Source organism: Dioscorea cayenensis, chromosome 16 (genome assembly GCF_009730915.1).
Source record: "Dioscorea cayenensis subsp. rotundata cultivar TDr96_F1 chromosome 16, TDr96_F1_v2_PseudoChromosome.rev07_lg8_w22 25.fasta, whole genome shotgun sequence".
In the NCBI taxonomy this organism is placed as follows: Eukaryota; Viridiplantae; Streptophyta; class Magnoliopsida; order Dioscoreales; family Dioscoreaceae; genus Dioscorea; species Dioscorea cayenensis.
Window position 1 is genome coordinate 9,832,629 of NC_052486.1, and position 26,482 is coordinate 9,859,110.

The window sequence follows — 26,482 nt, forward strand, 5'->3', positions numbered from 1 at the left end:
TGTTATTTTTAAGTCTATTTAGCATAATAAAAACTATAATGTAAAATTCAATATAATTCAATATTAGTAGGATGCCAATAGTCCACATCACGAATGAGAGCTGAAATATGCCGCCACAGACAAAACACGCCATGATTCTTTCCTTACACAGCATCGGCATTTGGCTCTTAGCATTTTTATCGCTTATGCATGTGTCTCCGTAATGCAGGCAGCACAGTGCTATGCGGAGCACAATCGCGCAAGAAAAGTGAACCAAGAGATCGTGCTAAGCTTGGTGTCGACAGCTCTCGAGTGAAACCAAACGCGAGACACAAGTTGCGCCGACAAAGACATGTGCAGCGTGCGCCAACCTCTATTGTGCAAGTCGAATACATAATTCGGAGGGCACAAAGTACAGCACACACACTCATGTGTTTTACTATGTGCAATACCACAATGCGATCTTCATCACGCGCATTTTATCAGAAGACACAACGCCATCTACAAAGATGGATGTGCGCCCATTTACGTGGGTCTCCACGAAAAGCTGTGGATTCGAGAGTATTTCGCGATCACAAGTAGTAAAATTGTTGCAGCATTTATTGCTCACAAACACGTGAAATCAACTTGCGGGTGGCTCTCGACACAAAGGCGAAATTCCACCACGCCTTGTGATGACATCATTCCAACTATATACATACCATGATTCCAGTATGTCCGAAGGATCCTTTCATCTTTTCATCTTTGGAGGCGCCGCTACCGTAGGTTTGAGAGAGCCGTGGCTAGGTCTTTTGGAGTGATTCTACGGCCTTCGACACCGTAAGGCCCTCTCGAAGATAGTTATCAGTAGCTCAGCGACATCGACTCAAGGCGAGGTGCCTCTAGGGCTTGACGAGGGAACCCTTCGAGTAAAGACGGGTAACACACAAGACGCCGGCTGCTGCATCACGAGGGGGTTTTACTTTCATGGATTGCAATGCTTTTATATTCGATTTCACATTATGGATCAGACTGCTCCATGGAGAGTTAAACCTCTAGTGTACTCTGACTCAGAAACCCTAGGATGATTCTTGTTTCATCACCTTATTACGCTTCTTTAATCGACGTTTTTAATTGAATCCAACCTTCTGAATGTCATAGATTTGACTTTCCTTTAAAGTGACACTAGGGTTGAGAATCTAGTTTGTGAATGAATGATACTAATAGGGATTAGACGGGTTAGGTCAGTAGAGATCGAGAGGATGAGTCGAGAGGTGGAAGCGGAACGCCCCTTCCAAAGGCGACGCCATCCCACTCATCGCTCCAAACAAATTTCATGGCCACACAGAAACAAGCTGCCAAGAGACGAACTCCACTCTGGGGCTTAGTTGCGAAGCAAAAGAGTCAAGTGTCAAGTAATCCTTAGTGCCGGGCTTTTGTGACTAGAGATCTTTCGCTGGATTAAAAAGTTGTTAGATCTATATTAGTGAATAAAGTTTATCACTTGAGCGCCTAAAGCTTTAAGCAAACTTACAAACCATAATACAATCACTTGTTCATCACAACAACACTTAAATTCATACTACAATCCAACAACACATGTAAGGTATATGAAGTTATAAAGTTGCAAGCAATCACAAAAAATATTAAAATAGTTTTAGAGGTACTCTAACAAAACAAAAGTTAACAACAACATTGTAAAGGTCATCTGAATCGACTTATGCATCTTCTCCACCATCTCCGGCATCTCTTGAATTAATTCCCGATTGGCTTGCTTGAGAGAATAATGTTGGATGACCGCGTTCTACCAACTCCAATATTTTGTCCAATTTACTTTGTAACCCTGCTTGACCTTGTTGAATATCAAAAACTGTACTTTCTAAATTCTGAACTTTCTCCGCAAGTTGCTGGGTTTGCAACATAGATTCATTTGTTGCAAAAGGTTGATAAGTTCAAGGTCCACACGCTGAATCAGATGTGGAAGGATATGTAGATGCTACACTAAACAATTGTCTTGAGTCTACCCTACTCCCAAAACCATATACACTTGTGCGTGTAGCCTTTAATCCCCCAATTGCATCATACTATGACTGACCATCAAAACTTGGATGGGAAGAGATATCATCACCATATTTGTCGATCAATGCAGCATTATACTTTTCCTATAACACGTTTAAAAGTAAATATTAACATCTATAACTCATACAATAAAAATGAATGATAAAAAGGAAAACTCATTAACTTTTATGGCTTCATGCAAATTACATGTAATACACTTAAACAATGGCTTCATGCAAATTACATCTAATATATATAAAACAAAAATTCCATCACACTTGTGAATCAAAACTTTAATGATAGCAATTAAAAAAAATGAAAAATGACTCAAATTCACTTACATTAACAACTCTTGACTTGTTGTCTATAAAATCACCCTCTCCACACTTGCGCTTGTGTGTAGCCTGAAAAATTTCTGAATATCCAACCTCCCTACCTAGTTTCTCTGCCTATATTTTAATTTAAAGTGTAGGAAGACATAAATAAAAGAAATAGATTGTTCATTATAAGTACTAATAATTTAACAAAAGTGACACAAAGTACTTCAATTCAAAATGACAAAAAAAAATAGAAACAACATAGGTGAGCAAAATGAACTAATATTTAAGTTCATTTCATTCATGTCCTTTTCATTCATTTACAATCCATGTCCTTTTCATTCATGAACAAGCATCACAATCCATGTCCTTTTCATTCATTCACATTTTGTTTATTTTTACTTGAACTCAAAATAATGAAAGAGCATCAAGGCCCACTCAAATAATGCAAGAGCACAATGGTAAAACAAATATTTGGATAATGTACATGCATGCATGAGTTTCAAATTTGAGAAATTTGAATATAAGGATAAATATTAAAATAAAACATTAAACAAAGATTAAAAATAATAAAATAATAAAATAATAACTATCACTAATCGTGCCACGTTCAACCAAATCATGCCATGTTCTAACAAAGATTAATAAAGCATTTTAAGTAGATTTTATGAAACTTTAGGTGAATTCGTACTCATCATCATTGAAAATTACTATCTTACAAATTATGCCATGTTCAACGAAAATTTTATTACAAAATATAATTTAGAGGCTACCTTTTTTAGAATGATATAGTTAAGGGATTATTAGTGTATTAAGGCTAATGAGATTACCTTCGTCATGATAAGTTGAGTGAAAGCTAACCCTTGAAGTATAACCCTTGAAGTATAAACCTTTAAGTATGAACCTATCTTTAGAAGGATCATAGGTTACTATTAAGATATCACAAGATATTTATAAAATATAAATACATACCAACTTGATACCATGAGCAGCAAAAGGTCGTGAACCACCCGTGTGCTTTGTAATACTTCCTTCTTTCTCTGTTAAGCGGTTTGCCTTTGCTTTACCTGATTTGGATTACCATGCATCTGTTCCCCATTCATTATTAATGAGGGCATCCCACACATCCTTTGTGATCCACTCCCTATCCATTCCCTTGCATTCTCTAATGTTAGTAGCACCAACTTCTTTCATTGCCTTCATCCTCTCATCCGCTAGCATGTCCCTTAATCGCGTTTTGCCAGTCTTGTCAAATACATTTTTGATTTTGGAGTTATGTTCAAGGTTCCATTTACAATACTCCTGAAAAGAATATTGTTATAATTTTCATAAATTAAATAAACAACAAAACAATCATATAATAAAATTTATACTTGAAATGTCTTCCACATCAGTTCCTTCACATCACTAGGAACTTTTCTCCATGTTGGCCAAGGACCTTTGAAATGTTTTTTTATAATGCAAGTAACTGTCGTTGTGACTCCCTTCTCAACAAAAACACTAACACATAATGCAACATATAAGTATTTTATATTCTAAACAAAACAAAAACAATTACAAATTGAAATATTATAAAGACATGTTAGAGATGATAGAAGATTACTCTGCATTTATTGGTGTCAAATGCACTCTGTCATTCGGATTTAGAGGGTAGGGTAGTCCCACGCTAGGCCCTCTACTACTTGATTTACTAGATCCATCATTTTCACTCATCAAAAGTCCACCACAAACAGGGTTAGAAGGGGTAGGGCTATGATCATAAATAGTAGGCAAATTTATCTGCACCTCAGGAGTTGAAGGAGGTGCCTCATTAGATGATTGAATAATGGGAGCCAATGCAGCTGATGTCCTAGTAGACCTTTGTGGCATTGCATGATGCAATGAAGAATTCCCTTTACCTCTACCTCTACCTTTACCTTGTTCCTTCATGTTTCTCATGATGCCAAATTTACAACCCTACATGTATTGAAATAAAAAAATTAAAAACATAGACATATAAACAACAAAAATGAGAATGAAAAATATATTTGAAAGTTAGATATGAATAAATGATCCTCTAAGTAGTAAGCAAAGTATTAATAGTATGACTAATCATCATCAGAGGATGCAAACTCATTGTCTTCATGTTGCAATTCATCTTCAGTAGCTTTATCATCATCACTATCATCACTATATTCATCTTCTTCTTCTAACCCATCATTTCCATCTTCTTGTCCATCTTCACCATCATCAACCATTATTGATGGATTCACCTCCTCAAATTCACCATCAACTAGAACTGCAGGGTCATCGAGTTCTTCTGAAAGAGTAACATGACTTCAAAAAGATACTTCAGTTTCTTGATATACCCATCTATTAAGATCATTCTCATTTTCTCTATTAGCTTCAATAGGAAAAAGATTAAAAGTGCTCCTAGCCTTCATTTTAAATGCTGCCCACCAATCTCGTCTTTCTTTTAAAGTTGAGGGATAACCACTATAATAAACTTGTGTAGCTTGTGTAGCCAAAACGAATGGCTCACCACTTCGAAGAAGTGAAGTGTGTTTAATTTCAATAAGGCCATGAGTGGGGTGTACTCTTACTCCTTTGTCTGTATCAAACCATTGGCATTTGAAAAGTACAACCCTATTTCCAGCACCAAAATATTCCAACTCAATGACATCTATCAAAATGCCATAAAAGTCATGGTCATAGTCATTGTAGCAACTTCCTTTCACAAGTACCCCACTATTCATTGTTTTTTTTGGTTTCCCCATATTCCTTTGTATGGAACTTGAAACCATTTACAAAATATCCTTTGTAGCATTGTACTCTACGAGCCAGGCCATAAGAAATCTCAATAAGACGATCATCAATTTCATCTCTATGAATCTAAACCTATTGCAGCGCAATGTAAAAATTAGTGCATAAGCATTAACATATAAAATATATTACCTTTATTAATTTCACAATTTGAACTTACATAATTTTTGAACCATTGTGCAAATCTTGTATTTCGCACTTTCTCTAGTTCAGCTTCTCTTATATAAGGAGAATCTCCTTTAACCATTTCATCAAAGATGCTATCATTATGAAAGGATTAATGTTAGCTTAATTATAATATAAACCATATGAAGAACACTCACACATACAACTTACTCAATGTAGGGGGTGACCTCCGTGCAATTCATTAGAATATATAATTCTGCAGCATAGTACTCATCAACTTTTAGATATCGAAATAATGGCTTCGCACCGAGAAATCTCCCGGGATGTGTGAAAATTGATAGACGTCCCATTGGTTCCATATCACCACCATCATCATTACGTGGAACGCAATTCAAGTTTGTTTCCACATTGGGTTCAAAATATGATGAGCAAAAAAATGAAATTTCTTCAATAACATATGCCTCACAAATGGATCCCTCAACACAAGCCAAAATTTTCACCTTCTTCTTGATATGATGCAAAAATCTGAAAATTATATATAATAAAACCACTTTAGCATTAATAGGTACCATATATTAAATGCATGTTAAGTACATGCTATACCCTAAAGATAGAAGAGTATATTACCTCTCAAATGGATACATCCAGCGATATTGTACAGGCCGACCCACCTTAGCCTCATACGGTAGGTGTATTGGTAAATGTTCCATGCTATCAAAAAACCACGGAGGAAAGATTTTTTCCATCTTACAAATTGTTTTAATGATATTTTCTTCCAATAATAACATATGATCGATATGGATTTCAGTTGAACAAATATCTCTAAAGAAATGAGATAGTTCAGTAATCACATCCCAAATTGAATTGGGCAAAAGACCTCGATATGCAATCTGAAGCAATCGTTGCATGAATACATGACAATCATGACTTTTCATCCCATATAATTGGCTTTGGGCCTCATTTACATAATGTGCTATGTTTGATGCGAAACCATCAGGAAGTCTCAACTGTTTCACCCATGCACATATGCATTTCTTTTGCTCTTTACTCAAGCAATAAGATGCCTTAGGTTTGAAAGTCCGTCCATTACTTTCAATCAAATGCAATTGTGGCCGTCTACAATACAACTCCAAATCCTTTCGTGCCTTGATGTTGTCATTGATTTTTCCTTTGACATCCATTACTGTGTTGAAGATATTATCAAAAACATTTCGCTCAATATGCATGACATCCAAATTGTGGCGAATAAGATTGGTATGCCAATATGTCAACTTCCAAAAAATACTTTTCTTCACCCAATGATGGTTGTCTCCATAGCCTGGAACCCTTTCAGTACTGACATTATTGCCATGTCATATTAGGAAGAGAATTAATTCTCATCAATATTTCTTCCCCTGAAAATCGAGGAATCGGAGAATCACACTCCACTCTATTGCTGAACTTATCTCTTTGCTTCCTGAATGGATGATCTGAAGGTAAGAATCGACGATGGCAGTAAAAAAAACATGGCTTCCTACCATGATTTAATATAAAAGACTTTGTATGTTCCATGCAGTATGGACAAGATAATCTTCCATGAGTACTCCACCCAGACAAGATCCTATACGCGGGAAAATCATTAATTGTCCACAATAATGCAGCACGTAACGTAAAATTTTGTTTCCTATATGCATCATATGTTATACAACCATCATTCCACAACTGTTTCAAGTCATCTATTAGGGGCCGTAAAAAAACATCAATGTTTTGATTTGGATTTCCAAGAATGACCATACTAAGGAATATGTACGGTTTTTTCATACACATCCATGGTGGTAAGTTGTACACAGTAAGCATTACTAGCCACACAGAATATGGTTTTGAAGCCGGGCCAAATGGATTGAAACCATCAGCACACAACCCAAGCCGAACATTTCGAGGTTCCATAGCAAATGATTCATGGGTGAGATTGAAGTGTTGCCAAGCCTCACCGTCAACTGGATGCCGAAGCACTCCATCATTACTTTTGTTATATGCATGCCAAGTCATGTGTTCAGCAATTTTAGCAGACATATAAAGCCTTTGAAGCCTTGGTACAAGTGGAAAGTAACGCAGAATCTTAAAAGGAATCCTTTTTTGTCTTCTGCCACTTGACTTACTTGGCTTATATCGGGGATGTCCGCATATTGAGCAAAATTCTAACTCAATTGTTTCTCTATAAAACAACATGCAATTTTTTGGGCATACATGAATTTGGACATAACCAAGTCCAAGTTTTGTTAGTCTCTTCTTCATTTAAACATTCATCTGCTGGCAACATGCTCTTTACAACTTTTATGAGACGATTAAAACATGACTCACTCATGTTAAATTCAGCCTTACAATTTAAAAGTTAAGAGACAGCTGATAACTTTGTATGGTTTACACATCCAAACCACACCGGTTCATCTGCATCTTGTAACAAAGAAAAAAAGTTGGAAGCACTTGGATTTGGACTTTCACATTCTACCCTCGGTTCATTACCTTGATTAGCATCAAAATCAAAACTTCCCATTACTACAGCCATAACCATCCTCGCATATAAATTTTCATTTTGCCCTTGACATATCAGTTAATTGTCAGCCCTACTATGTGATGACTCTCCAGTCGGTTGTTCTCCATGTGAAATCCAAGTAGTGTAACCATAACAGAAGCCTTTAAGAAAAAGGTGCTTGAGGACATTGTCAGAAATTTGCCATTTATTATTTTGACAACCAACACAAGGACATCTAATTTTATTCCCACGGACGAAATCATGTTAAGAAAATGCAAAAGAAATAAAATCCTCAACTCCATTAAAATAGTTAGGCGTAATGAACCCATCATTGAGTCTCGAATACATCCAAGAACGGTCTCTATCCATTTTGCAACTCTATTAGTATCATATAAATTTGGTAAGTTCAAGCCACTCAAACAAAAGTAGACTACTCTATTAAAAATGGAGAAAAATATTCTAACATAATTTTCCCTTAACTAAAAAAAGACAATAATGCTTAATTCTTTAAGATATATCATCATCCTAATTATATTCTATTATATTTCTTTCTTATTAACTTAAATGATATGTTTTACTAAAATAAAGCCACATTCATGAAAAAAAAAAAAGCAAATTGCAATGCTTAGTACTATTAAATGAACATTGATTGCTATTTAAACAATAAGGATTCATTTGTTAATTAACTATAATAAATAAATTCCAATTCTTACACAACTTTCACTAAAAGGACAAATAGCATGAATGAATCAACTCACTAAATTCTAATTTATTACATTAGATGTCAATTTTTAAAGAGACAAATATGACTATAAAGTAATAGAAAAATCAAAATTAGCATGAATCAACTCACTCAATAATTCTTCAGAATTTGATATTGCATGCAATCTTCTCTTGGCACCTTTATCGTAAAAATAATCTGAATACAATAATTAATAATAGTCATGAGTTAGGATATATATATATATATATAACATACTCATGGACCCACACAGACATGCATATGCCATTAACAACTTAGCCCACAAACACAATAAATTATATGTTTATAGAGATGTGTGTTGTATGATTCACATGATGAAATTTTTTCAAGATTTTTTTTTAGTGGTGGGAAGAGCTTTTCATCTCAATAGCAACAACTTTAGGTCTAACATGAAAGGAGCACAGATTGCCAGTCATGATAGCTTTGAGATGATACAATCTCTTGTAATAATATATGGAAAAATCATAACTTTATGAAAATTCAATTGAAGATCATCTGCAGAACATCAAACACAAACAAGAAGAAAATCTTAAAGATAGAATTAAAGAAATTAGTGAATCAGATCCATTTTCTTTGCATCTCACATGAAACAAAGTACATCAGTTTTGGCAAATATTCATAAAAAAATACCTCATCGTTAGAAACCAGAATTTCATATAAGGTCAACCATTATTTTTTTTAACAATTATTTTTAGGCATATAACAATAATTTATAAATAAATATTGCAAAATTCAAGGTTTGGCAGGCTCGATCATAAAACAAAATATTTGGAAGCAGAAGCAGAAGCCTATTTGAATGTGGTGTGAAAATTAAAAATATGCTCTTAATGTATGATATAATTCATTAAGAGTTTTGAGAGGTAGGAATAAATCAAAAATGCTATAAAGTCTGTTTTCATCAATAATAAAAAGAACATGAAACAACCTTCCAACTCAACCACACAGCCTTGCCAGAGTACACTAATCTCATAGTTAAATAATTGAATTAATTTTTTTTCACATGTACAGATAAATTAGGCCCAATAAATTAAACAACACTTTCAACAATCAACCAATCAAACTGATAAAAAAACAAATACATGGAAACAAGATTTTAAACATGGACAACCAAACTAGCAAAAATTTAATTGATTTTTGATTAAGCAAATAAAAATAATTTATAAGGAAACTGATATCAATTTTATAGAACAATGTTAATTTATTTATTTAATTTTTAATTTTTAGAGGGCATGCAAATAAAAAACCATTAAAAAAAAATTATAGAAATGTATCTTTCCCAAATCCTTGATTTTTTTTATTCAACAAATTTATCTTTCACATTCCAAAACAATAACCCAAAAAGTAAATTCTATATATATATATATATATATATAATCATTTTTGTTAATCAAATAGTCAAAATAGTAGAGAGTTTAGTAAGTAATTAATGACTCAAATAACCTCTGAGACTATGAACAAAATAGAAAAAAAGATAAAAGCTTGAGAAATTATTTAAATGCAATACCCTTTTGCCAATTTTTAAAAAAAGCCCTTTTGCCAAATCTTAACTGAAAAAAATTAGTGTATAAAAATAATAAAAATACATGCAAACAAGATTTTAAACATGGACAACCAAACTAGCAAAAATTTAATTGATTTTTGATTAAGAAAATAAAAATAATTTATAAGGAAACTGATATCAGTTTTATAGAACAATGTTAATTAATTAATTTATTTATTAAATTTTTAGAGGGCATGCAAATAAAAAACCATTAAAGCTTTGTTTGGTTGGGGGAGGGAGGAGGGGTGAGGGGTGTTGGGGGGTGTGGGTGTTGTTTGGTTGAGGGAGTGAAGGGGGTGAGAGGGGTGAGGAGGGTGCCTCACCCCTCCTCACCCTCATAATCCACTCCCCAAATTGGGGTCTTTTGGGGAGTGGATGTTTATTGTTTTTTTTATTTTTTTTAAATAATGCAAAAATACCATTAATGCCCTTCACCTATATGTAGAATTCCTATCAGTATCCTAGTGATTGTTTGTTTGGGATTGTGAATATGTTTATCATGAGCGATATTTTTTTGTTAAATATGAAAAAATAGGAGTATGCTTTTCAAAGTATGTTTTTCACCATTTTTTTTTAAGTTTATGAAAAAATATGACAAAAATAGAGTATGTTTGAATGATCATTGGGTGTTCACATTTTAACCAATATTTGTCAATTATAATCAAAATGTTATGACTCCTCATAATTTTTTTTTTTGAATAAATATTTTTCCCTAATTATTGTGTGTGTTTTTATAATGTTTTATCATATATTATATATTGTGTTATTATTATTATTCTACAATTGATTATTATATATATTATTACCTATTTTATTATACGAGAGGGCAAAATAGTCAAATACACATTACACTCTTTCTCTCCTCCCACTCCTCTTTTCAACTAAACAAAAAAATAAACTACTCCTCCACACCCTCCACTGAACCAAACACAATATTTTTCTCAAACCCTCCATACTCCTCCCTTCCCCTCCTCTCAGAACCAAACAGGGGGTAAAATAAAATTTATAGAAATGTATCTTTCCCAAATCCTTGATTTTTTTTTTTTATTCAACAAAATTATCTCTCACATTCCAAAACAAAAACCCAAAAAGTATATTCTATATATATATATATATATAATCATTTTCGTTAATCAAATAGTCAAAATAGTAGAGAGTTTAGTAAGTAATTAATGACTCAAATAACCTCCGAGACTATGAACAAAATAGAAAGAAAAAGATTAAAAAAAACTTGAGAAATTATTTAAATGCAATACCCTTTGCCAATTTTTATTTTAAAAGCCCTTTGCCAAATCTTAACTGAAAAAAAAAATTAGTGTATAAAAATAATAAAAATACATGGAAACGAGATTTTAAACATGGACAACCAACTAGCAAAAATAATAAAAATATAAAATTATATTGGACACACCCAAATGATAAGAACATCATTATCACAACATAAGTGGATCCACAAGATTTTTAATGCAGAAAACTTAATTGGAAAAACAGAATTTTAGTTGCCCCCACATTCAAATAAAATCCAAATTCAAATAACCAGGAAATTTTAAATGAACTTAAATAAAATCCAAATAAAAGGATGAGTTTTAACATAATAAATGAAAACACTAGATAATTCAGAGAGCATAACGAAGAAATAGAATTTCAGTTGCCCCCACATTCAAACCAAATAAACCGAGTCAAACTTCAATCAAGAACATCATAATTCTCACAGACCTTGATTGAATCTTCTCAGGTTCACATCAACACCAATAATTCTCGAAGCCCCTGAGATCCTCAAGCAATCGGGCGCCTATTTGTGAATCATCATCAATATCATTAGATAACTATAATCTTATATGTTCCTATTATATTTGCAATGAAGAATGGTAGAAAAAAGCAATGAGAACCTGAAAATAGGCTTTCTCATCATCAAATACTGAGAACCTGAGAACCTGAGAATCATCATCAAATACTACAAGCCATGAATCTAGATCACATCCAAACCAAGTTCAAGCTAATTAAATAATACAAACATTAATAATTGTTGCTTAATTATCTACTTCTTCACAATTAAACTCTGCAGAAGTGTTCTAAAAAAATGCTTTTCAACGATAAGCTATTAAATTCACAATTATAAAATTATCAAATGAGCATTTCAATGAGATAACCAAGTGGGAATCATAATGACAGGACTTCAGGGAATGTATAGTTTACAAAGTAAAAAAAAAAAAAAAAAAAATCATATTCCTTTAGTTCGGTTCCTCACAAAGTTTCATTTCAGAACTAGGAAAAATTCTTGTATATTCTCTGTTTTCCTCAAATTCATTACAAAATCAAATTTTTAGAAAAACTTTGTTAAACATGGAACTATTACAACATACAAAAAAAACTCAAATTTCAAGACCAATGCTTCATTCCCATGATAAACTCACCAAAATTATGGTGAGATAATCCAAAGAAACCCAAACTTCAAAAACCCTGAAACATTAACAAAAAAAAAATGAAACAAGAATCACCGATTGGAACAGTAAGGAAAACCCTAAACAAAAAACAAAACAAAAGGAAAAGAAAGGAAAGATGAGATACCATTTCCGAAGAGAAACAAAGTTATTGTAGTAAAACCCCTCTCAATCTCGGATGAAAACCAACCCCAAGAACCAAACTTATCCTGCACAAGAACACAAAAAAACAAATAGCGAATGTGAATAAATCATGCCAGAAAACCATGGAAACGAAGAGGAGGGCAAGAGACGAGAGAAAGCGAGAGATGAAACCTGATAATAGGGTTTCCGGCATAATGGACATGTGGATTTGAACCACCACGTCGGCTTCAGCAGGATGTTGCCGGACGGCGAGCTTGAGGGCCGGCGGTGGCAATGAGGCTATCTTGTGAGAAGGAAGAAGGGAAGAAGCCAAGGTTTTTTTACAGTGAGGGATAAAGAGAGGAAGAAGGAAGGGCTAGGTTTTTATACACAATCAACCATCTCCACCATTGATCATAATGATCAATGGTGGAGATTAATCCAAACTAATAATTTAATATAAAATATATATTTTAAATGTTCACTACTAATCACTACTTAAAAATATTACAAATATTTTATTATTAATATTAATTTAACATTAATCATATAAATTAACTATTATTCTTTATTTCATTATCACAAAATTATTTAAAACTATTTTCTTGATAATAACTTATATAGATAATTATTTTTAACATAAATCAAAATTAACATAAATAATTTTAGTTAATATGTTTTATTAAATATTATAATTTATTACCAACGGAATTAAGGCAACGGAATAACATTGACATATTCGTCGGTAAACCTTCAACCCTAAAAATTTAGCATGAACCTTACAATACCAACGAACCTCCGTTGGTAATATTATTATATTAAACCAACAGAATTCCGTCGCTATTAATAAAAAATATTTGTCAGTATTCCTTTGGCGCCAAGGAAAAAATATGGCGGGTAAATTAGCAACAGAAATCTGTCGGTGTTGTCGTCGGTAATATGGTCGCTATTATAAATTTCAACCATATAAAACTCCATCGGTATTTTGTCGATAATCTACCTGGTTTCCGTCGGTAAAAGAAACTATTCCCAACAGAAAGGAATCCGTTAGAAAAACTCCGTCGGTATTGAATTGTTTTCTTGTAGTGAATATGACTATTTCAACTGCATCGTTTGATGGTTGTGCTTTGTATATACCATGTTTAGAGTTCTTGAAAAGCTACATTCTTTGTTGTTTCTTTGATTTGTGTGTGATCAATTTCAATGTAATTTTTATGTTAATTAATGAGCTGAATTGTTTTCCAAAGTAGCATTGCTTATTAAGTAGAAATGTAAATATAGTCGAACTAGGTTAATAATCAATTGTAGTTTGTGAACATGGTCATTTGCTTAAATCCTTTTAGACACTGAAGAAACTAAACAAGCAATTAAATTATGAAAATTGGAGTTGGAACAACCTCCACATGCTCTACTGCACAATTGGTTATTCATGACATATTAGAATGTTATTCATGCATAGATACTTGACATATTCAAACCTTGTTTTCAATTGTGTATTCATGCTTTCTATTCGATTGTTGATATTTCAGATTTGCGAAAATGAACCCTTTGTATATGACCTTTTAACCAGCCTTCCAACAACAATTGCAAATCTTGAGCCACATTTTATGAATCAAGATTAACAAAAGTATTTAAGTCATAGTTTATGTATTTTAAACGCATAACAATGGCCTTGTGTGTTCTTCTTGGTACTTGTTTAGTGAACCGTTTTAATGGCTCAATTGTAACTCATCCTATTGATTAGTGCGTCGTGAAAATAATATATATTGTAAACATTAAAGAGGATCCCTCAATTGTAACACCAATTAGGATGCAAAATAGTTTATAATTAGTTCTGATTTTATTTTATGTTGTAAATCATTATTCTGTCAACTACATCTGTTGTCTAATATAAGTATATAATGAACTCAATGTAGCACTATATTATTTAATTTAAATGTTCAATTAAATCAATCAAAGTGTATAATAGTTAAAATAAATTTTTTAATTAAATATTTAATTATAAATTTTAGTTTGGATAATAGTTACATCATCAATTAATTTAAATATTTAATTATAATAAGGGGAAATTTCACTAAAGTACCATGTGGTTTAGCCCTTTATCAATTTAGGACCTGTAGTTTCAATCTTAGCACTTTAATATCCTATACTTTGAGAAGTTTGCAAAAACATGCCAAAAATCTTAACCCTATTGGCATTTGCTGATGTGGCATAAAAATACACATGAGCTTACCTTTTTGCCTTAAAATTATCTTTATCATGTGAGGGTTTATAGTTAGAGTTTTTGGCACTTTAGTAACCAGGTTATAATTTAGAATTTTTTCGGTGTTTACATATAAGCATACCTTCTAGTTCAATTAAGTAGACATATAATTTTAGACAGGGTCTACATGCGATAATATCTCACTCCACACTTTTCTTGATCACGAGTTTCTCTTTTTAGTGGCGCCTAATTCTTGAAACCCTAATTTCTCTATAAATGAAACTATCCATTGTGCGCCCCACCAAGAAGAGAAACAAGGAAATCCAGTGGTCTATGACATTAAATTTGGCTTCTTCAAAATTATAATATGAATTTTATAATTTCATTTTAAGGTTATTGTTTCTATTCAAATTTATGCTTTGATTTTATATGTTGAAAAAAATTCTAAATTGCAATTTAGAGGAAGATATGGTGTATGAGAAGGTTTCTATGCTGCATAAGAATTTCGTTGATGGACAATTAGGGGAATTGAACGATGAACAAGGAGAGGTAGTAAATGGAGAAGATGCAAAACATTTAGTTGCAGGTCATGGTGATGCAAGCAACAAAACTTCACTTAACATATCCACTATTTTGGATGATGAATGGGCTAGTGATTCTGATGACAGTGATTACGAAGTAGAAAATGGAAATGATGCAAGTTCATCTAAAGTGGAAAGTGATTTTAGTAAGCATAGTGAGTTGTATAATGATCTAGAATGCTCTGATGATGGCATATTTGCTGACATAGCTGATTATGGATAAGTAAATGCAAATGAAGGTAAGGTGAGTCAACATGTGGAGTATGAAGATGATAATGGAGAAGAAAGTGAACCTGCAAGAGAAGAACCAACAAATGAAGATGTTAGACAAGGAAACAAGTTCAATCCAAGTGATCTGAATGCAGAGGATAAGGGTGAATTTAATGAACCTATGGAGAATCCAAATAAACTCCATCATGTGCATGATTTTAATGGTGATTAGGAAATAGGTGTTGATTTTAATGAAGAGACACAAATGAATGGAGCTCTTTGTGTGTTGGAATGAGATTTTCAAGTGCAAAAAATTATAGAAAAGCTCTAAAGAAATGGCTATTCTAAGTGGCTACAACTATGAGTTGTGTAAGAACAATTCATCAAGGATAACATCAGTTTGCAAGAAAAGGTATGGCTTCAGAGTTCATGCCTCTGTTTTAAGAAGCACCACTACATTGCAGATAAATACTTTGAAGGTTGTCCATGGTTGTCTTAGAGAATTCAACAATCCTTTGGTCACCTCTACATATCTTACTGACATGTATTTAGAAAGAATAAGGAATAATCCTAAGTGGGAGGTTACAACTATGCAAAGAACTTTGCAAAGAAAGGTAGAAGTTCATGTGAGTATTACTAAGGTGTATAGGACAAAATGGAGGGCAAAGAAAATCATTGATGGTAATGTGGCCTTACAATACAAGAGATTATATGACTATGCTTCCATTATATAGAACACTAATCCTGGGAGCTTAATCAAGCTGAAACCATACTTGTAGAAGGAGAGGCTGCACCAATTCAAGAAAATGAGGTCAGTTCCTTGCCTAAAGAAATCATTAAGTTCCATTATATGTATGTCTGATTTGGAGTACAAAAGCAAGGATATGCCAATGGGTTAAGACCAATTATTAGCTTAGATGGCTGCCATATTAAGACTTCAATGGGAGGGCAAATTCTAGGAGCAGTTGCTAGGGATGGTAAAAATAATATGGTCCCACATGCCTTTCTTATAGTAGACATTAAGTGTAAAGAGTCTTGGTCATGATTTTTATCACTTCTACTTGAGGATTTTGGCAACACTGATTAGATGAGTTGGGTCATATGTCAAACCATCAAAAGGTATGCCTTGCTAGTATTTTGGATAATATTTTGATGGTTATCTATCTTTTCTTTCTTTAGTTTTATAAGGTTTGTATTTTTAATTGCTATACAGGGATTGGTAGAGTCAATAAAGGAGCTATGTCCAAATGTTGAACATAAGACATGTGTGAAACACATATATGACAATTTTAAGAAGCCTTTTAATGGCTTGGATTACAAGGAGTTTTTCTAGAAAGCTGTAGGGGCAGGAACTATGAAAACATGGCATCCATATATGGAGAATTTGAAGGAAAAATACAAGAAAGCTTATGATTGGATGATAATAAAAATCCTACAACTTGGGCTAGGTCTCATTTCTCACCACACACTAAGTGCTTAGCCTTGCAAAATAATATCAGTGAGTCATTTAACTCCTACATAATGACTGCGAGAGACATACATATTTTTATCTATAGTTGAATGGATACAGACTAGACTCATGAAAGATTTTATATTAAGTTGACTAGGATGAGAAGCTATAAAGGAGATATTTTTCATAATATTCAAGAAGAGTTGGAAAATATCAAGGTACAAAATATGGGTTTGATTTGTACACCAGCTAGTAGATTGAAGTATGAAGTTAATGATGGTAACTACAAGTCTGTAGTTGATTTGGATGCCCAAATATGTATTTGTAGGAAATGGTACATCTCAGGAATTCCATGTAAGCATGCATTGTCAGCAATATTCACTAATAGACATCAGGCAGAGTCATATGTCCATATGTATCATAGCAAGGAAACATACTTGTTATTGTATCATCATGTCATAGTTCCTGTGCCAAGTCAAGATGAGCGGGTCAAGACTGATTTACCTAATATCCACCCTCCAATTATTCATAAACCTGCTAGTAGGCCTAAGAAAAGGAGAATTAGGGGGGTTAATGAACCAAGGAATCCATTTAAGATGACTAGAGTGGGTGGTCCCATTACATGTGGAAATTGCAATAAACAAGGCCACAATTCAAGAAGTTGTTAGGCAGCTATAATAGGGGAAACACCATGGCAAATGAGGCAAAGACTTAGACAAGATAAAGAGATAACTAACTCATCAAGAGAAGGAAGAAGAAGAACATGATCAGATGTTGCATCTAATATAGAGGTACATCTAGTTTTTACTAATAAAATATGACCATGTCATTTATGTGTTAGCTTTGCATCTCATGTATAGAACTTGGCTATAATATTTTTATTTTTAAGGAATCAACACAAGCTGATAATCCAAGCTCATCAAGGGGAAGGAAGAAAACTAGTGGCAAGAAAAGTACAGGGTTTTCAACTCAGGTTTATGCATCCCATCCACCACTTGTAATGCGTGCTCAGGTATTATTCCTGTTGTATTCAAGTTATTCAAATAGGCCAATTTTACATTTGAAGCATGAATAGGGTTATGGTTTAAATGTGATTTATTATTTTTAAGATTCAACAAATTTAGAGTAGTCAGATTGAACCACACACTACTCAATTCAACCAAACACAGGTTTGTACATGTTTGCTTTCCAAGAGAACAAAGTATGTAAAATATTGAATAATGAATTTTCTTTATTTTTTATACTTCACAGCCAACAAACCAATTCATAGGAACAAGGCCCACCATATTGACTAAGAAGAAGCTTGACATTACAAGGCCAACAATTTCAAGTTCAGCAAAAGCAAGATGTATTTCAGAAAATACTATTACGGAGAAACCATCATCAAGTTATGTGAATTTTAAGAGGGTAAGTGAATTAGCCAAGTATGCACAACCTCCTAATGCCAAGAGGGCTAAAATTACATTGTAAGCTACACCTACTGGAAGCACTAATCATTAAGTTATTTTCATATGTAATGAATATCTTCTGGTCTATGGAAAACATTTTTTGAATATTTTGCTAGTTTTGGAATTTCCTCTTAAGAGGATATCTTTTACTTCATGATAAACTTAAGCCACATATCATATGTAATGGATATTTCTTTGGTAAGGCATTAGTTTATATAGTGTATTGATAAACTACAAATGTTTAGTTGTTGTTGTTGTTATCATTTTCATTAGGTTCATTAAAATAGGTTTTGTAAGTTCATTCAAGAATTCAGTTTGTCCCTTGGTTATTTTTTTCATCTAACAGTAAGCAATTTATGTGAAAATATTTAGGATAATTAGGGAATACAATGTTCAATAAGGAATGAGAATGATTTTTAAGTATTATAGGTTTCGGTAAATGTAAGTAAGGGCAAAAAGTGAATTTAGGCATATTTTTATACCATATCAGTAAATACTAACATGATTAGGCGGTGGAGTGAGATATTATTGCATGTATACCTCTCAAAGGTCTAAAATTATGTCTACTTAATTGAACTAGAAGGTATGTTTATATTAAATTATATTTACTTTTATGTTCTTCAAAATAGAATGACATTGCTTGTGAATTAGGTAAAATATAAATTAGTGTGGTGAGAAAAAAGAAAAATTAGGCATTTTGGAGCAAATTTTGCAAATGATTTAAACTATAGGATACTAAAGTGCCAAAAACTCTAACCACTAATCGTCATTTGATAAAGATAACTCTAAGGGAAAAAAAGGTAAACTTATGTGTATTTTTATGACACCTTAGCAAATGTTAACGGGGTTAAGAGTTTTGACATGTTTTTGCAAATTGCTCAAAGTACAAGGTACTAAAGTGTTAGAATTGAAACCATAGGTCCTAAATTGATAAAGGGCTAAACCACATGGTATTTTAGTGAAATTTCCCCTTATAACAATTAAACCCCACAATAGTTTAAGTGAAATATTTAATTACAATATTAAATATGAAAATTAAATTGAATAGTAGTTACATGAATAAATTAATTTAAATATTTAATTATAATAAATAAGAGTAATGATATTTAGTCATACTAATTTTCAAAGGACTTTATCATGGCAAGTATTTATGAAAGATGAAGGCAAAGAATAGAGGTTGTGAGAATGAATTGCATTACCCTCATTAAGAAACACATATATGTTATGTAGACAGTGTTGGTGATTTTAAGAAGATACCATATTCCAAAGACCAAAGGTTATTAAGGAGATTGTGATTGACATGTATGTCATTGATGGAGAGCATACAATGACCACTTATCGTCTTTCCTTGTAGTATAAGTGAATAATAACATTTTGTCTTTACCCTTTACCCTTTATTGCTATGCTGCATGAAATTTGTTTACAATTATAGTGTAAGTGAACAATATACCTAATATTTCCTAGGTACTATATATGATTACTCAAAAATGTTTAGCATCTCAAATCACTTGTGTGAAATGTTTACTATTCATATTTGTTTTTAGTATTTATTATTACAAATCTTTTATTTGGATAATTTTGTTGGTAAGTCATTAAACTATGGTATATGACACATGCCAACCACAGGAATGGTTTGGTGTGTGTGTTACCGCAAGTATATGGGTCATCAATTAATATCTCGTGGGTGAGCACGAGGGTCATATTCCTCAGGGAAAGGTAAGAGGCTCCTATTACTTCCTTTTCGCTTAATCAATAGCTTAACATCTATGGTGTTTCTTAGATCTACTTTTACAAACTAATTACTAAGTACAATTGAGGATCATGAAGTGCAATTAAAAAGAGTGGGTACTCATATGAGGAGTCCCTTAGCAATCACTTGTAATGTGAAATCAATTATGACAATGTTATCTAGTGATGGACCAGGGGAATTCAGAGGCCTACTGATCCCAATCTCTTAGCAACTAGGTTTGAAGCACTAGGGACTTAAGATGGATTCTCTTCCAGCCCAGCCTCATATGTTCACCTTAAGATCAAGAACTCATCTAAAATGATAATCAAACCCTATATTATTCTAGATATTTAGCAATACCTAACCACTTAGCGCATGCATAGATCTAACAAACTATGGGTGTTCTTATAAGTGGGAATCTCTTCCTCACAACATCAACACATGAATCAATAAGCAAATATGCAATGAATCACAATCAACTAGAACAAAAATATATTGCCAATGAAAGTCAATGTTCACAAGAAAAAGCCTAGGTACATTGACATACAATTCCCCTCGAATTAAGGTCCTATTATGGATAAAGAATAAAAATTAAATAATAAAGAATCCACAAGAAATGTATAAAGAATCCTAAAACTAACTCCCTCCAATAGTTCTCCGATGGTTGAGGTTGAGAAAGATCCCAAGGTTGTCAAGATGGCGTCGGGTTTCTTTGCACGCCCTTCACTTTTAATATACGTTGACTCCCCCTTGAGAAATCCGCAAGAATTTTTTCGGAAATAAGCTTGATCCTCGTCTCCAGCCGCATTGTTCTCCAAAAATCAGGCCGCCTCAAACCAAATTTAGCAAAAGAATCCCCCTTCAATTGTAAAACCTAGGGTTATTTATATCCCAAGTTCGCCACTGGGTCACAACGGCCATTGTGAAGGCCGTTGTGATCAAAATTAGTTTTTTGGTCCTTAAGTCGCGTCCTTACACGGTCTGATTTTAGGCGTTGCGTGCATTGACCATGGGCATTTTATGCATAACGCCCATTGTGAGGGCCATTGTGGCTCCAGTGACATCTTCCTGTGGACTTGCGCACTGGCACGATCAAATCATGGTCGTGATGAGGCCGTGGTGATGGTCTAAAGGTTATATTTTGGTTCGTTTTGGCTCGAATCACCTCAATATTTCGCTTCTTCAGCCCTGAAACGCATTTAGATCCCATAGTGAACAAAAAAAATGTAATTTTGAACTAGTTTGGTGTTAAACATATGAAATTTCATGCTAGATGTAGTGTAAATGATATGTAAAATATGCATATTTAACCACTTATCAGTATATTTTCATTTTAGTCACCAAACTTCAATTTGAATCAAAATGGTCATCCAACATTAATTTGATTTCACTAGCTGGTCATCTAATGGTTTCTTACCCCCCTTTGCTTGCGTGCCAACCAGAAAAACTAAGTCAGCTTCCCTAGAACATATCATTATGCTAGAATGGCGTGCCCACATTACTTGGGAGGCACCGCATCATCCGAAGATGGCCACATCATTTGAAAACCTGCCACATCATCATCATCATCTTCTTGGAAGGGTTATAGATTAGAACATGGAAAGTCCTGGCATTTCTTAAAATTCCAACGGATGGCCACATCATTTCATGCAGGACTTTTTCAGCCTCGTGGTGTATTAGGAGAGGATCCTTCTTCCTGGCAAGCCGGCAAACACAATCTAGAATAGAGTTGTTAGCTGGGGTAGATAGCTCAAAACCCCCCACCCCCCCAGAGGATCTCCTCTATCAACCTTCTTGCCTCGCCAAGCTTCAGCTCAATGCAGTACTCTCCAATGAAAGCATTACAGATGACTACATCAGGAAATATCTCAGCAGCCACAGCTTTGATAGAACACCAGTGTAGCGGTAAATCTGTGTGCGCATAGCACTGTAACGAGAACAAAGAAAGTGGCTAGATAATGTGGGACGTTGAGATCCTTGCCAATGGATTAGAAGAGACGAACGACAGTGTCAGGGTAGCCGGCAAAGGGCAGGGAGAGGAGGGTGGTATAGAGGCTTTCATGGTCGAAAATTTGAAGAAAGTCATGGAGGGCCTTGAAATCGTGGTGGCAGGTAAGGAGGCCAATGAGGAGAGTGAGGGAAGGGTCAGATGCCTATTAGCAATGAGTTCTAGCTTGGTGGCGGAAGAAATCGGCAGCTGCTCGACTAGCGGTGGGAGGGGAAAGTGTAAGAACGTCGTAGAGGAGAAAGGGGGTGAAGTAGACATTGGAGAAATGGAGGGAGAGTTGGCCAGGGAGTTCAATAGAGACAGAGGAAGAGATCTTTTGGAGTTCAATAGCGATCGAGTGAGCTTCATCGGAAGATGTGGCGGCGGGGAAAGGGACTGGGACGAGGAAGGGGACAGTGAAGGAGAGAGAAAAGAGGAATCAGAGGATGGTGAGAGGAGGAAGAGGGGATGGGATGGACGGATGGGGAATGGAAGGATTTGATGGGAGGAAACGCCAGAGGAGATGGAACAAAGAAACATAACAGGGATGCTGATGTGTAAAGTCTTTGTGATAATGTGGCGGTGACCAACTAATATGGAAAACTTATAATGACATGGAATCACTAAATAGACTAGCTGACATGTCCATGGGGAGCTGACTCAGGCTTTCCAACGGCCACGCAAGCAATTGGGGGTCAGAAACTTTCGAGTGACTAACCGATGAAAGCAAATTAAAGTTCAATGACCATTTTGACATAAATTGAAATTAGGTGACTAAACTGAAAATAGAGGGAGGTTAGGTGACCTAGTAAAATATTTACCATCTTTTATTTGGTAATATGCCAAATGGAATTGCAAAGATCAATGGCCCATTTTTAAAAACAATAAACTTTCATAAGTTCATGCTTTAATTTTAGGGCAGGGACTTCTTTATTGCTTCTAAAACAGCTGTTGGATCGACCCATACCTTTTTACTCTCACACTTTCGACTTTGGCAACAATGGCCTTATCCCATGATAAATATAAACATAATTTTTTATTTTACAAATAAAAAAGACACAAACTTAACTCTATGAGGCATTAATGGATATAACCATTGGGAGATTAACAAAAAAATAACCATCACATAATAAACATTTATTAAGTTATAATTATTGAAATAAATTACAATCATATTTAAGAGAAAAGAAAAGATGACAATATTATTGAAAAATCTTAATGAAGAAATTTAACATGATCAAGAACTAGTTCCTACATTCAGGAGGAACTCCTTGAGTAAAACGTTTGTAATCTGTGCAATAGTTATAGATCATGTAGTTCTTTTGCACCGATTGAAGTTTCTTTTGGCCAATGGAATCCAATTCTTGTCTATACCAATCTTTCCTTAATGAGGAGCAAGTAGTACTACTTCCTAAAGGACAAGCATCAGCGTTGAAGTTCTGGTAGGTTGCAACAAATGGAGCCTTTGACCAATCGGTCTTTACTAACCCACCTCTTGTTGCCCAATCTTCGGCATCCCAAAGACTAGAGTACATTCTCATGGGTTGATTGTTTGGAAAAGGAACACCTCTTGCTTCCTCATTTTTAAAATCTCTTATTGGAATTCCATCTACGAAAAAACTGTGAAATGTATTAATGTATATATATATATATATATATATACTCAGTGCAACTTTTGTGTAATGATAATTGATTTATTCAAAGCAGTGAGAAACTATATATGTACCGTATATATCTATTAACACTAAGATATATTTAATTGCTACATCTGCAAGAGAAAAAGAAAAGAAAGAATCATAGGCTTTATAATAGAAATCCTTTAATATTGAACTTCACAAAATCCATGAATATATGTATGTTAAAAGTAGTATATATACTATTTTTATTTACTTGTATTTTTTTAAAAAAAAATCAACTTAAGAATAGACAATTTCCTTTTATGGCTACCTAAGTTGAATGGAGAGAGAAGAGAATGAGCACATAATTAGTTTTTTTTTAATATAAATCTTAGTTTATTTTTAGTTAAGAAAAAATTATTTATAAAGATAAATGAATACATGTAATTTTTAATTAATCATTTTATGTGACTACGCAAGTAAAGAAAAACTTTAAAAAAAAAAGTTTATTTTTCACTAAATATATATTTGAATAACATGCTAGTTAGTAACCAAGAGATCCCCCTTGCCACTTGAAATCTATTATAGTGTTATGAATATGAAAAAATGAGTAGGGAAGAGAGAGAGAGAGAGAGAGAGAGAGAGAGAGAGAGATTACATGACATGTTGAGGGTTCCACAGAATGGAATAGGTGTGAAAGTTTTTGGTTGGATCAAACCAAAGATAGAACTGTTGTTCCCTGTTGCCTTTTCCTTGAGTGAACACATTAGTGTGCATAACATAAGGGTCACCACTAAGGTTTCCAAGGAACTCAAAATCAATCTCATCATGTGTAGCTCCTTGTGAAGATAACTGCTCAAATAACCAATAACCATTCTCATAAAAATTCACAACCATGCATGCATGCAAAACAGCAAACAATAAAATACATATATAAAATTAGAAAAATATATAATTACTTACGTAGTAAGTAGTTACAGTGCCAGCAGAATTCCCAGGAACAAGCTTGATCTGCATGTCTATTTTCCCATAAAGATACTCACTCTTACTCTGAAATCCAGACCCTGATGCCTTGTCAAGTGACAAGGTAAGAACATCGCCTTTGCCAACGATCTTCCCCCGGCCACCACCCCAAGTTATATCGACATCCTCGTAAAAGTTCCCTCCAAAAACCACAACTAATTCAGATAGTAAAACAAGGAAAATAACAAGAGTTGATGCCATGAATGTAGTAGTATTGACAATCATTGTGAAATGCACGCCATTTATATAGAGAAGAGCTAGAGTGTGAGTGTTAGCAAAAAATAGTAACGATAGTTATCCATGCCAGATGCATGGCCTAGAACAGCTGTAATGTTTGGACTATAATTACCAACTGTTGTTGGTGTAACAAGAAGAGTGATGTATTTTAATGAAATGTTGCTACATTAGGTGAGCTTAGATTCCTTATTCTAGTGTTTATTACATGAGTGGTGCATTAGCTTTATATTAGTATATATATGGTATTATAGTATATTAATGTGGCTTTGATAAGGACTAATAAACTATCTCAATCATGGAATTGGCATCTCTTTGCATTAATTAATGTTAATCAGGCCGCTCTTCTTGTGACCACCAACTTCAATCTTCAATATATTTATATTAAGTTTCAAATGAAAACAAATAATTAATTATATCAAGGAAAGTAAAAGAAGTGATAGAAAATTAAGGGAGAGAAATTATACATAATTAATATGTATTTACATTTTTGGATAGAAAGCAATCATATTAAATACAAACCTATCATATATATATATATATATATATTCTCTTTTTAATTCTTTTTATTGTGAATTTCAAACAAGGATATGAGGCAAATGTAAATGTCTTATGGGGGGATAGACAAGGATTATAATTTTCTTGAGTTGATAAGCAATTTTCCATATTTCTAAAGTTATATACAAAAATGCTCCAAAATATAATAATTATATAAATGAGAATATGTCTAAAAATATAAATTATTTCTAAAAATAGGTATAACTCAAAATATTCAAGAAAACCCCCAAGATTGAGTAATATATTTTCCATCATTTGCTTGCACGCATCAGTTTCCTTGTATTTATAAAACACTACATAGCAGTTATCAGTACTCCATTAATTTCCTTTTTTTTTCAATTTTCTTTCATGTGAACTATTTCTTGAAAGTGGGTTTTTAATCACTTGTTGACAAAACACAAGTTGGCCAAGTATGACAGTTTTCCATCAAACACTGCAGTTTTGGTTCACTTTCTTACCTTGTCCTCCAATTTTAGCTCATAACATTCGATAAGGTTTATATGCTCATAATAATATATTAATTATTTTTTCCCTTTTAATAAAAAAGAAAACATATCACTAAAATAACAAGGGTGAAACCCAAGTTTTAACCAACTAGATTTAGTCGCTTACTGCTTACTGGATTAGAACTAAAAACTTTTAGGATGCCGGTGGATCAAAGACCATAAAGAAATACAAGTTTTATTGATTATAAAATTTTTTAAATCTAGATAGAAAAAAAATTAGCTGGAGTTAGAAGTATTAGTTTTGCATTTGGGGTTGACACTGTTGGGTTTCAGTCCATTTGGGCTAGAAGAAATAAT

General features: G+C 33.4%; 3 protein-coding genes and 1 long non-coding RNA gene across 5 annotated transcripts; all 4 read right to left on the reverse strand.

The window, feature by feature from the left end:
• Nucleotides 1-1,552: 1,552 nt before the first annotated feature.
• On the reverse strand, nucleotides 1,553-8,694 carry LOC120278836. The gene is made up of 6 exons (XM_039285576.1): nucleotides 8,627-8,694; nucleotides 3,937-4,289; nucleotides 3,707-3,833; nucleotides 3,306-3,635; nucleotides 2,358-2,465; nucleotides 1,553-2,120 (listed from the first exon to the last, which is right to left on the reverse strand). Exons 2-4 carry the CDS (start codon nucleotides 4,269-4,271, stop codon nucleotides 3,411-3,413), a joined length of 687 nt encoding a protein of 228 aa, XP_039141510.1. The 5' UTR covers nucleotides 4,272-4,289; nucleotides 8,627-8,694; the 3' UTR covers nucleotides 1,553-2,120; nucleotides 2,358-2,465; nucleotides 3,306-3,410.
• On the reverse strand, nucleotides 4,421-7,289 carry LOC120278500. The gene is made up of 8 exons (XM_039285285.1): nucleotides 7,101-7,289; nucleotides 6,779-6,861; nucleotides 5,889-6,596; nucleotides 5,472-5,786; nucleotides 5,296-5,395; nucleotides 5,114-5,204; nucleotides 4,855-4,995; nucleotides 4,421-4,632 (listed from the first exon to the last, which is right to left on the reverse strand). Exons 1-8 carry the CDS (start codon nucleotides 7,287-7,289, stop codon nucleotides 4,421-4,423), a joined length of 1,839 nt encoding a protein of 612 aa, XP_039141219.1.
• A 2,909-nt stretch (nucleotides 8,695-11,603) lies between the features above and the next one.
• On the reverse strand, nucleotides 11,604-12,989 carry LOC120279434. Of its 2 annotated transcripts, none has more exons than XR_005541906.1 (5): nucleotides 12,833-12,989; nucleotides 12,645-12,726; nucleotides 12,491-12,536; nucleotides 11,966-12,010; nucleotides 11,604-11,868 (listed from the first exon to the last, which is right to left on the reverse strand). It is a non-coding gene; the product is annotated as an uncharacterized LOC120279434 (long non-coding RNA). The 2 variants fall into 2 exon arrangements; XR_005541907.1 differs by having other exon boundaries at nucleotides 11,966-12,030.
• A 10,411-nt stretch (nucleotides 12,990-23,400) lies between these two features.
• On the reverse strand, nucleotides 23,401-25,100 carry LOC120279323 (probable xyloglucan endotransglucosylase/hydrolase protein 23). Its single transcript, XM_039286244.1, has 3 exons — nucleotides 24,828-25,100; nucleotides 24,523-24,716; nucleotides 23,401-23,868 (listed from the first exon to the last, which is right to left on the reverse strand). The coding sequence occupies exons 1-3, from the start codon at nucleotides 25,086-25,088 to the stop codon at nucleotides 23,493-23,495; spliced, it is 831 nt and encodes a 276-aa protein (XP_039142178.1). The 5' UTR covers nucleotides 25,089-25,100; the 3' UTR covers nucleotides 23,401-23,492.
• Nucleotides 25,101-26,482: the final 1,382 nt, after the last annotated feature.